Source organism: Anastrepha obliqua, chromosome 5, assembly GCF_027943255.1.
Source record: "Anastrepha obliqua isolate idAnaObli1 chromosome 5, idAnaObli1_1.0, whole genome shotgun sequence".
NCBI lineage: Eukaryota > Metazoa > Arthropoda > Insecta > Diptera > Tephritidae > Anastrepha > Anastrepha obliqua.
The window spans coordinates 7,679,727-7,691,250 of record NC_072896.1 but is presented as its reverse complement, the minus strand read 5'-3'; the positions used below and the strand labels follow the sequence as shown (position 1 = coordinate 7,691,250).

Below are 11,524 nucleotides of genomic sequence, written 5' to 3'. Positions count from 1 at the left end.
TGCGTCTCAGTAGTCAACTATCCAGGGCCGTAGAGAGCATATCCGGGCCCCGGGGGAAATTGCAAATGCGGGCCCTTTCCAATTATGTCTAATTCATATAAATACGTATAATCTCGAGTCCGGGCCCCTCTGAGAACTCCGGGCCCGGGGTAAAAAGCCCCAATCCCTCCCCTTCATGTCGGACCTGCAACTATCCCTAATTTAGCACAATATTTAATAACACATTTTTAAAGCTCAATACCGGCGGATTTTAATTTTAATGATTTTAAATAAAATTTTAATATAAACTCACGAAGCAATATTAGTAATTATAGTAATAACAGCTGATTACGCTATCAATAATTATGCTATAAAATAATTTAAAAGGTACTCGGGCATATATTTTTATATATATAAAACTATTACAGCAAATTCACTTGGAAGTCACATAGAATACATTTCATAGCTCACCTACATGAAACTGCTCAGTAAACTTAGTTTAGTCATAATTAGTTTTCTTTTCTCTTCTGCAATGCTTGTACAGAGTTACGCCCTTATGAATAAATAAATTTTTACACTTCAGCCAAAACTGCTTAAAAACTTCAAAATGCTCCTCAATGGCTTCTTCGTACGAAAAATGCTCAGCTATACGCTTCATTTCGTCTTCCGTGCTCACCTTTTGTGCCTTACAGAGGATGCGACTAACAAGTTTCTCGAGCCAAGCCGGATCACCTTCACCGCTCACTTCATTGATTTTCTGGAGCGAATCGTACATCGATCTTCCTTCTTGCTTTGCATAATCATGCGTGCGATTGCCAATATGTTCCAACATAGTCCTTAAGTCTTTAATGTACCATTTGTATTGTTCCTCTTGCAACGACTCTAATTCGTCCAACTTCCTTTGCGCCACTTTCTGTGTGTCGCGTATGATAATTTCAGCAAAAATTATGTGCGTAATATTGGTGGCATTCGCAGGAAGATTAGCAACATCAATCACGCATACGGTGTCACTGCTTTCGCTATCCGTTTCTGCTGCCAGGTCGCTTGCACTATTTTTGGTATTCGTCGGTGGTGCGTAATCCAACCAAAACTCCTTGAATACCTCCAAGTGCTGACTAATCTCTTCCTCGATAGTAAAATTGTCGGCCAAACTGTCTATATCAACATCCGCCTTGGCTTCGAAGACTAAGCAGAAGATGCGAAAACTCATTCTATTCAACCAAGGTTCGTCGTCGAAACTATCTGCATTTTTAGCGTCTATTCTCCTTATGGCATCGAACATTAATTCGCCTTCATGCGACGCATTCACCAGCCGCACTTTATTGATTCTCTTCAGCACAACAAAAAAATGCGTCACATCCATTTCTTTTTCAGTTTTAATCAGTTTCAGTTCCCTCAATTTGTTCTTGAAAACCTCGCGTGAATCGCGTATCAAAACTTTAGCAAATACGCTGTAGGCGTCGTCCCTAATTTTTGTTGGAATATTGGGGCCGATTCTGTGGCACCCTTCGTTATTTGATTCCTTTGACATTCCGGATTCCTCCGATGACGGCGCTGCCTCGGACGAGGGCAAATGCGCTGCATAGTCAACATTCCTTACCAATCCTTCCTCTTCCGAGGCGTATAAAGCGCTGTAGGTAAGGCGCGGATGTGCCGCCACTAACTGCAAGAAAAATCGTATAAGGTAAAACTTTTTGGCGAACAAAAAATAGGTATATTGTTGAAATAACCTGTAGTGCCAGTAGGCCAGTCAGCGAGATGAATACTCGTTTGTGCGCCACCATTTAATTATTATTTCGTTTATTAGTTGCTCTTCTTCTTGCGATGGTTAACTGACACTGAACTTGCACGCGCGTCTTAACTAGCGTTTTATATCGTTCGCGAAATTCGCGTTTAGTCATAGATGTTAATAAATCGTATGTTTTTATATTTTTTTCGCGCTAATTGACGCGATATGATAAGATTATATTTTCCGGGGTTTGTTTTCCATGAGTTTCATGGTTTCATAGTAGAAATTGTGTCATGCTTATGCATATTCAAATTAATTAAGGTTATTTAGTGCGATTCTCAAAGTGTAGGCGGTTGGGCTGAGGCTGTTAAAAATAAGAAAACATAGTCACTTCTGTCTCTAAGTTGATTAAGAATGGAATGGAACTACAAGGCATTTGAAACACATTAATTGTTATTGCACGAGTAACGGGTGAGTAAATAGTTTTTACAGATTTTCCATTAACTTTCGACGAATTGTGTGACTGTAGTGGTTAAGTTTCAAGGGCCGGTGTTGATTTTAAAGAGAATATACCTTTTTTAAGAAACTATTGTCATTTCTCTTTATTATGATAATACTGGTATGGCTAAATTACGTATGAAACAAAATATCAGCCAAATGGCCGCCTCGGCGGCATACCTCCATCCGATGGTCCAAATGTTTGATGGCGCTGAGGCATAATTGAGGTTCTATGCCGTTAATATGGCGAATTATCTCATCCTTTAGCTCTTGAATTGTTGCTGGCTTATCGATGTACACCTTTTCTTTCAAATAACTTCAAAGAAAGAAGCCCAAAGACATCAAATCACATGATCTTGGCGGCCAATTGACATCGCCGCGACGTGAGACTATTCGGCCATCAAAATTTTCGCGGAAAAGAGCCATTGTTTCGTTAGCTGTGTGACAAGTGGCACCGTCCTGTTGAAACCCCATATCGTCCACGTCCATATCTTCCAATTCGGGCCATAAAAAGTTCGTTATCGTCTCACGATAGCGAACACTATTCACAGTAACTGCCTGACCGGCCTCATTTTGGAAAAAATACGGCCCAATGAGGCCGCCGGCCCATACTCGTAAACCGCACCAAACAGTCACTCTTTGTGGGTGCATTGGTTTTTCGAAAATCACTCTTGGATTATCATTCGCCTAAATGCGGCAATTCTGCTTATTCACTGAAGATGATTTTCTTCGAAAATTGGTCATTCACTGTTGCCATTTCCTACCACCATTCTCACCATTGCTCGATTGTGTATCTTTCCATGGTTCAAAGTGAATTAGTCTAAAATTGAAAAATGTCAAATGAAATGCAGAAAAAACTTGACGCTTAGATGTGGTTCACATTCAACATCAGGCCTTGAAATTTAACCACACTTTACTTGAATCGCTAAGTGCGCCAAATTCTGCCACAAATAAATATTTTCACCAATAGGGATAACTTTTCATTTGACAAAGGAAATTGTAACCGTAAAGTGTTAGAGCCCTTGACAAACTTGGCTGCGCACAATTCTATATGAGAGCTCTTCCACCGCCACCTGGAAGGAAGTTGGACATATAGCGGCTGACAGAAATGGTTGAAGAGCCTTTGTTTCCGCCTTATGAACAAGGAGTGATTATATATGCAGAGAGATGGGTTTTTATCATAGTTCTTTAGTTCTTCTTAGGAATAAAAAAGACTTCAACTGCTAAAATATTCACAATATTCGTCAAGCATCACCTCACGTTTGATGTTTGAAAATTATCAAAATTTACTGGTATCGCCAAAAGGTCGAAATTCTGCCACCAATAAATATTCTTTTCAATAGGGATCATTTATCAATTGTTAAAGAACCTGTGACACTTTGTCATACATCACCTCGCGCTTGCGAGGAATAATTTGTCGGTTGTCAAAGAAATTTCTGATTGTCAAGTGTTAACTGTCAAGATAAGCAGTGGATGTTGTCATGCCTTGATTCATGTTCTCCTTTGAGAATTATTAAAAATAAATATATATTATTTGCTTTTTTGGACTTCTCAAGTATTCCATTTATTTATGCTAATCATAAAGTTATCAAACCACCATCCAATAAATTTTAAAAACTGAAAAAGGCTAATGAATTAATTGAAGACTAATTGAAACCAAATTTTAAATATCTCCATGATACTCAACAGTCATTAGCTTACTTTAAATATCAATTTGAATTTATTATTATCCAAAAATATGGTTATTTATAATATCTTTCTTTCGAAAATTCTCTAAAAGGAAATTTAGATAGAATATTATTATATGCGCAACTAAGTTCTCGCTGTTTGACAATAGATGCCGCCAGAAGTGTGTGATAGTCGATTTTAACATAACCTAAACGTCATAAACCAAGCTTAGACGTATGGTAAACAAACTGCTTCGACACATTAGTGATTTTTTTTATTTTTATTTTTTTTTTTTGTTTTATTTATTTATTTCATCAATTAAAGTATAACTTAAATAGATTACTAATATTAAAGCTTAAATATAATATTATATATGGTGAGCAATACTGTGAGATACATTAGTCACAATTCAAAAAGTGTACCTCCGGATTAAGTTTTGATTTGAAAGTCTCTCGTGAGTTAAAGAATATATCCAAATGTTTGCATAATTGGTTAGACTGTCTTATACAACGTGCAAGCGGTTCATTTCGACTAAAATTGGTCTTGTGATAAGGTAAATGGAACATATTGCTGAGTCTTAGGTTACGAGTGGGACAATTAAAGAGTATTAGCTCCAGCAAGAAGTGACATTTGATATGATTCGTAACTATGTCCCTTATAAACATTAGTTTTGAAGTTTTTCTCCGCATTTCTAAAGTTGGCAATGCTAACAAAAGACATCTACTTTTATAAGCAGGCAAACTGCAAGGTCAACGATATGAACGAATAGCAAATCGAGTGAAACGTTTTTGAACCTTCTCAATTCTTAAAGATGAACCCATATAGAATGGATCTTGAATGATGCTGCAATATTCGAGGTTTTTTCAGCGTAGAAATATCCTGGAACTCCCTTGAATTCCTTATTACAAAGCCAAGCATAAATCTAGACTTGGCAATCATAAAGCCTATATGTTTGGAAAACAACATTTTCGATGTAAATATGACCCCCAAGTCTTTCTTTTCGTAAATTTTTGTGAAGGTGGTAGTGCCCAACTTGTAATCGAAATCAATCGTAACTTTTCGTCTACTGAATGTCATGTGCTGGCATTTACCAGCATTAAGAGGTAAGGAGTTATCATCACACCAAGCTTCCTATCTGATTAAGTCTTCTTGAAGTCTTATGCAGTCAGTTACGTTCTCTACCCGACTGTAAATTTTCAGGTCATCTGCATACATCAGACAACGTGATGTCTCGAAAACGTCTGGAATGTCATTAACAAACATTAAGAACAAAAGTGGCCTTGAGGTACGCCTGAGGTAACTTTGATGGCATCAGATTTTATGTTATTTATACGAACGAATTGAGTTCTATCTGTTAGATAAGATGCAAGCCACTTGAGTAAGTTAGGATGAAGACCAAACGAACCCAGCTTTTTAAGTAGGATACTATGGCTGATCAAACGCTTTCGAAAAATCGGTGAATATGACATCGCATTGTTGGCCTGTTTCAAATTGGTTTAAGACATAATTTGTAAATAACCCTAAATTCGTAACAGTAGATCTACTCTTAACAAAGCCGTGCTGATTAGGCGATATGAGATTTGAAATTTGGAAGAAAATCAAATCATAAACTAGCTTTTCAAAGAGTTTAGGTATGCAAGAGATTTTACAGATAGGGCGATAATTTTGGACTTCCGACTTGCTTCCAGACTTATGTATCGGTATGATAAACGATTTTTTCCAATTATGTAAAAACTCACCAGAAGCTAGTGATTTATTGAAGATAATTGTTAATGGTTTTGCTAGCGATGTAGCACAGTTTTTTTAGAAATATAGGAGGGAAGCCATCTTCTCCAGGAGTTGGGTCATTTGCCAAGCCCGATAGGCTCCTGAGTACATCATTAGATGAGAGCTGGAAACCTTTATTTGTTCGTGAGCTGTTAAAAGAGGTATCTTCTATTCCGGTGTCGGATTGACGAACATAAATAGATCGAAAAAAATCTGTAAAAAGATTACTAATTTTTTGTTTTGGTATCATATACTTTTGGTTTTGTGAAAATGTCTTATTTTGTACCAAATAATCGTCATTTGCGGGAAATGTTGATTTTCCTCTTTCATTCGAAAAAACGGCGGCTGAAGCACATCGAGAGCTACAAAAAGTTTATGGAGATGCTGCTTCAAGCGAAACAACGTGCCGAGATTGTTTCCGTCGGTTCAAAGACGGTGGTTTTAATGTTGATGACCGTCCGCGTGAAGGAAGGCGAAATACCTTCGAAGATGCTGAATTGGAGGCATTGCTCAATGAGGATACGTGTCAAACGCAAGAAGAGCTTCAGTATTAGGAGTTACCAGCCAATCCATTTCCAAGCGATTGCATGCGATGTGAACAATTGCTCCAGCGGCAAAAAAGGAAGGGTTTCCTTCTTCGCATCGTGACGGGTGATGAAAAATGGATTCATTACAACAATCCAAAGAAAAGAAAGTCATGGGGACTGCCCGGTCATGCTTCTATATCATCGTCTCGGTCGAATATTCACGCTGCGAAGGTTATGCTATGTATTTGGTGGGACCAAGTTGGTGTTATTTATTACGAACTGTTAAAACCAAGCGAAACCATCACTGGGGGTCAGTATAGACTTCAATTTATGCGAATGAGCCGACCACTGCGCGAGAAACCGCCGTAATACGCGGAGAGGCATGAAAAAGTGTTTCTACAGCATGACAGCGCTCGGCCTTACGTTGCCAAACCCGTTAAAACCTACCTGGAAACACTGGAGAATGGAAATGGGAAATTCTACCCTACTCGCCATATTCTCCAGATATTGCGCCGTCCGATTATCACCTGTTCCGATCGATGGCACATGGTCTAGATGACCAGCAGTTCCATTCATATGAAGACATCAAAAAATGGCTTGATCCGTGGATAGCCTCAAAAGATGAACAGTTTTACCGCGACGGTATACGAGATCTACCAGAAAGATGGAGAAAAGTAGTAGCCAGCGATGGGCAATAATACTTTCAATGATTCACTTGTAACCATTCAACAGCGAGAACTTAGTTGCGCACCTAATATAATATCGAGACATTACCCTTGGCAGAGTTAAAGAGCGACATGTGCAGAAAACACTGACTACATCGATTGTACTATTTTCTCGTTCCCACTCTTCTATTATATTAAAGATCTATCCATCTTACAAATAAATCCGCGTGGATCTTATGAAGCTGAAGTGCTCAGTGCTTAGCCTCTTAGCATGTATAGTATGATATATAATATATGGAGTTAGGTGAATGCCAAAAGTCTCATACCAAGTGCTAGCGAAGGCCGAGGGCAAATGCATTGGCATGTACGCCGAATACCTTCAGGAATTTCAAATATAAAAAATAATCAGCAAAGCTCACTCATAAATTGTTTTCAGTGACATTTGCCCAATGGCAGCTGTTATCCTTAAAAAACTACGTCACTTAGTTCACTTACAATCGCCATGTCATCGAGGAGCAAACGATTTATGCTTCCCCTGTGTCAGAGATTTCCAATTATTTTGTACTGCGTCGAAGCCACTGGTGAGTGGGAAGAAACGTATTCTCGACCGTGCAACTTTCACGTGGTAGGCTTTGGATAAAACTAATGGCCACAATGGTAATATTTTTTCCGAAAAAAAAAATTTTTAATATTTTTTTTAATTTAAAGGAACAAGTTTTGTTCTTTTCTTCATAAACTTGCCCAATATTTGTCATAAAAATGTAAAAAAAATATTTTGTATTTACAATTCGATAGTGACAGGTTGGGTTAGAATAAATCACTGGCCTTGCGAGGGGCCCACTCCGACAACTATTCAAAATTCGTCCGTTGTGATACCATAAAACAGAAAGGAGAAGGAAGGGGAGAAGCGGCCTTGGGATTAGAGGATGATGACCATACACTTATGACGACGACCGACGGAGGCTAGTTTACGTTCGTAATTAGTCGCTTCAGGCTACTGATGAACTTCACCAGATACAGTCTGTGTCAGAAAAAATGAACCGCAATTATTCATACAGTATTAAAGATATACATTACAATTTTATGCATTTAAGTATGTACAGAACTACGAGTCGCAATTACTCAATAAGCCGTGAAGTCTCCATCGTTGTCGAATATAGCCTGGCATCTTCTCGGCATATTTTAAACCAGCTTTTCTGCGTAGCTCGTCGACAAACAGGACTAGATTTTGCGAACTTGACGCACAAGATGCTTTAAAACGTGGACTGGCTTTCTGGTAAGATGCGTTTTCTTAATTCCCCACACATTTTCAATGGGATTGGCGTCTGGGGACTGGAAGGACCAGTCCATTTCTGTTTCGTCATTTCTTGTTTTCATACAAAACCGCCTCGAAACGCTTCGCATACTTCTTACTCATTTTTGTTTGGTTGCGTTTAAGGGAAAGTTTTGAACGACACTAACCTGAGTTAGCACAAGCGGCGTAACCCTTGTGTAAGACTATTACGCAGCAAAAAGCAGAACGAAATATAATATATCTTGAAGTTACAAGAAAAAAACTGGTTATTTTCTTCTGACTCAGACTGTATAGGATATTTAGCAAAGAAAGTAAAAGCCCCATCTTTCCAGGAGCAGATCACAAGTTTTCAAGGGAATTCCAATTCTCTCGTTTAGCAATGAAAATGGCCGAGGGTTCTCTGTCTAGCCAGCTCATCAGAAAGGATAAACTGTCTGCCTCTGTTTTGAACTCTCCATTGATTATATTTGATTAGATTTTTGGGCGGTTGAAGTCACATGTCCAAACACTTAGTCGAAAATACCATTATACTACACCCGGATAGATAATAGTGGAAGAAATAGAGCGAGGATAGATACAGTATGGATGCTTAAAAGGAAAAATTGGTTTGAGGTCACTCTTCCACGAATTTGTGGATTCGTTGATGATTTTTAAGAGATACGGAAAAGGAAATGTATGAACTCTACCCCATCTCGGTATATTGCACCCAAACAGCCTAAGCCCGATTCCAGAAGATGCCGTACAGCTATAGAGAAAATGTTTCGCAGTATCCTCATAAGCGGACCACAAGCGTTGCGTTCTGTGATTACACACACCAGTACTCTCAGGTCCTTCCTACTAAGTTTTAGGAGAAAGGTCGCTAGTTTCCTGTTTGGTTCTTTCAAAAAGCACTTGGCTAATCTGCAGGAGCCCAACTCAGACGAACGTCTTCTATGCGTAGACCTCATAAAGTCGTCATTCTATAGTTGAGTCGATGCAGAATCGACACCAAGAAAGGGTTCACGGCCTAGTGGCATACTTCCAGAGCCTTCATTTGCCAATTTATCAGCTAACTCGTTCCCTGTAATATCACAATGTCCAGCCACCCAGCCGACACTATTCAGTTTCGTCTTACCAGCTCTCCATTGAGTGTTGTGTGAATTTCCTCTCCCCTAGACTTTGATAAATTCCTGTATGTGGTTTTTGTGTAGGTGTATGTTTGTATACAAAAACTAAACCTTTCTAGCAATTAACTTCCGCTTTTTTATTTCAAATTAATACTTGTGCTTGAGAGACTCATTAAAATCGCGTCGAAGCCTCGGACAACAAACGGCTGCTGATAGTGAATAAAAGTATTCGGATGCGCATATTCAAATGTATGCTACACCTCTAAAGCTCTTAAAAGCTACGTTCCTACATCACACACATACACACGTACATATGCACGTTCGAGGCGCTCACAGTTAGCAGTAAGTGGACAATTAAAAATTAATTAGATGTAAGCCGTTTCAGCAGAAAAACAAACTTGTTGTAAAGTTAAAGTTCAAATGTGTTTATTAAATTTCTACACTCGAACAACAAAGGGAAATAAAACTAAGCGAAAGAGGAAGAACAACAAAAATCTGACATTACAAAATTACTAATGGATGGCATTTAGGAGATCTACTTTAGCACTTCTACAATTTAAAACAGTTTTCTTATAAATCAAAATAAGTCCAAAATTCCGTGAACGAATTCCACTTGGTATCAGTGTCCCCCTTAGCAAAGCGTCTGTGCAGCTCCACCAAACCCGCCTCCATCAACCGCTCACGCGGTGTAAGCGAAGCAATGAAAATATTAAATTCTTTGCCAAATCCATCGATCAAACTATGCATTTCATCGCCCAACTTGTAACGCATATCCATCCAACCAACTTTTTCGAGCACTTGTTCGAGCTCCCGTGGCGCATCTAAAGGATTATCGAGCTCATCATGCAAACTGCTGACAATCTCGGAAGCCTCGCCTAAGGCGTCGAATTCTGTAGAATCCTGTGCCAAATCAACGCCTTCGATTTCCTTCAATGCCTCCTTGATTTCACTAAGTTTTTCTTTAACTTTTTCACTCTTCGCGGGCAGCGCCTCCAATTCAACAACAATGCGTTTGATGGCTTTACGTGTTAAGCGCACATAGTCCTTCTCATACTGATTCATGCCAGCTTTGGCGAATACAAACAATCGTTGACGCCTTGCACTCAAACTCAAACGCTTTTTAGACTTCTTAGTTGGTGTTGGAATTGTAACAGCGGTTTCTGTCGACTCCGATGAATTTTCCACTACACTTGGCAGATCGGTGGGCTCCGTTTCTTCCGCTGAATCTGACGAACTATTCTCCAATGAATTCTCCACCACGTGTTTTGGCAAATCATTTGATTCCTTTGATGACTCATCTAATATATTTGATATGTCATGCAGCTGATCGGATGCGCTGAGATCGGATATGCTGAGGTCTAAACTGCTGTAATCATTGTGATAACGGGATTCTGTAAGCTGTAAATAAACGTAGTAAAATAACGGAAGTGCTTCGAAAACTTGCATGCATGCACGCGTAACTCACCTGGAATGCCGCGCATGCCGAAAACACCACAAATATGCCCCAAAACTCCACCATTCTGCTACTATTCTTGCCTCGTTCGTTGGTGAAATATTTTCAACAACTGAATTGCAATCAATCAGTGTGCAATTTTATATAGTCTACGTGCATATACACATTTAATCGTTTGATCGTATTTAATTTTTATTTTTTTTTTTTCAACAACTCATTACCATTTCTACTTAATTTGCGGTGGCGATTCAGCATTAACAGCAAAAACAAGTTTCGTACTGATACAACTTTTCTTAATAGTTATCACATATTATTGTCTCCCCCATTATCAGCTGGCGTAAATTTTATGCACATATGCACATTTTCTCGTAAATATGAGCGCTTACCCACCTCCATACACACGTACATATGCACATACCTACATGCAGCTGCTTAGATGGACTTACAAACTTGTTTTTGTATGTTTTCTACAGAAAAGTGGTTCTTGTTGTTACACGTGCTTACAATTCCAAGCACATCATTTTTCGAGGCAGCTGGGAAATCAAAAAGTTCAAAAATTCTGTGGAAATGTTGCTTATCTAGGCGCCAAAGTGTTTGATTGACATGCGCACCGGCATACTTTTTCGGTTATTCCCTATATTGAAAATACTCAGTAACAGCAAGAAATATTTTCTCAGTATCAACTAAATCTTCACACCAGATGTGCTAGTAAAAATTCCTATTCGGCCTGTCTAAGTCTGAGATTTCATTAATTTGCTGTAAAAAAGGCTTACCAAAAGAGGGCTAGGTAGACCTGGACGTTCGCATAAATAGTGGAAAAGACTTTCTTTCACCCCCT

The 11,524-nt window shown here is 38.8% G+C and overlaps 2 protein-coding genes across 2 annotated transcripts; both read right to left on the bottom strand.

Moving 5' to 3' along the window:
* Positions 1 to 355: 355 nt before the first annotated feature.
* Positions 356 to 1,836, bottom strand: LOC129249016 (uncharacterized). Its single transcript, XM_054888628.1, has 2 exons — positions 1,710 to 1,836; positions 356 to 1,642 (listed from the first exon to the last, which is right to left on the bottom strand). The coding sequence occupies exons 1-2, from the start codon at positions 1,761 to 1,763 to the stop codon at positions 479 to 481; spliced, it is 1,218 nt and encodes a 405-aa protein (XP_054744603.1). The 5' UTR covers positions 1,764 to 1,836; the 3' UTR covers positions 356 to 478.
* A 7,806-nt stretch (positions 1,837 to 9,642) lies between these two features.
* LOC129248645 (uncharacterized) lies at positions 9,643 to 10,810 on the bottom strand. Its single transcript, XM_054888273.1, has 2 exons — positions 10,699 to 10,810; positions 9,643 to 10,631 (listed from the first exon to the last, which is right to left on the bottom strand). Exons 1-2 carry the CDS (start codon positions 10,750 to 10,752, stop codon positions 9,804 to 9,806), a joined length of 882 nt encoding a protein of 293 aa, XP_054744248.1. The 5' UTR covers positions 10,753 to 10,810; the 3' UTR covers positions 9,643 to 9,803.
* Between the last annotated feature and the right edge of the window lie 714 nt (positions 10,811 to 11,524).

What these genes read in the sequence shown, in the direction of transcription:
- LOC129249016 (XM_054888628.1), bottom strand. Translation starts at nt 1,763, where the DNA reads ATGGTGGCGCACAAACGAGTATTCATCTCGCTGACTGGCCTACTGGCA. An exon ending in CTGGCCTACTGGCACTACAG is followed by an intron (nt 1,643 to 1,709) that starts GTTATTTCAACA and finishes TTTTTCTTGCAG; the next exon opens with TTAGTGGCGGCACATCCGCG.
- LOC129248645 (XM_054888273.1), bottom strand. Translation starts at nt 10,752, where the DNA reads ATGGTGGAGTTTTGGGGCATATTTGTGGTGTTTTCGGCATGCGCGGCA. An exon ending in CGGCATGCGCGGCATTCCAG is followed by an intron (nt 10,632 to 10,698) that starts GTGAGTTACGCG and finishes GTTTATTTACAG; the next exon opens with CTTACAGAATCCCGTTATCA.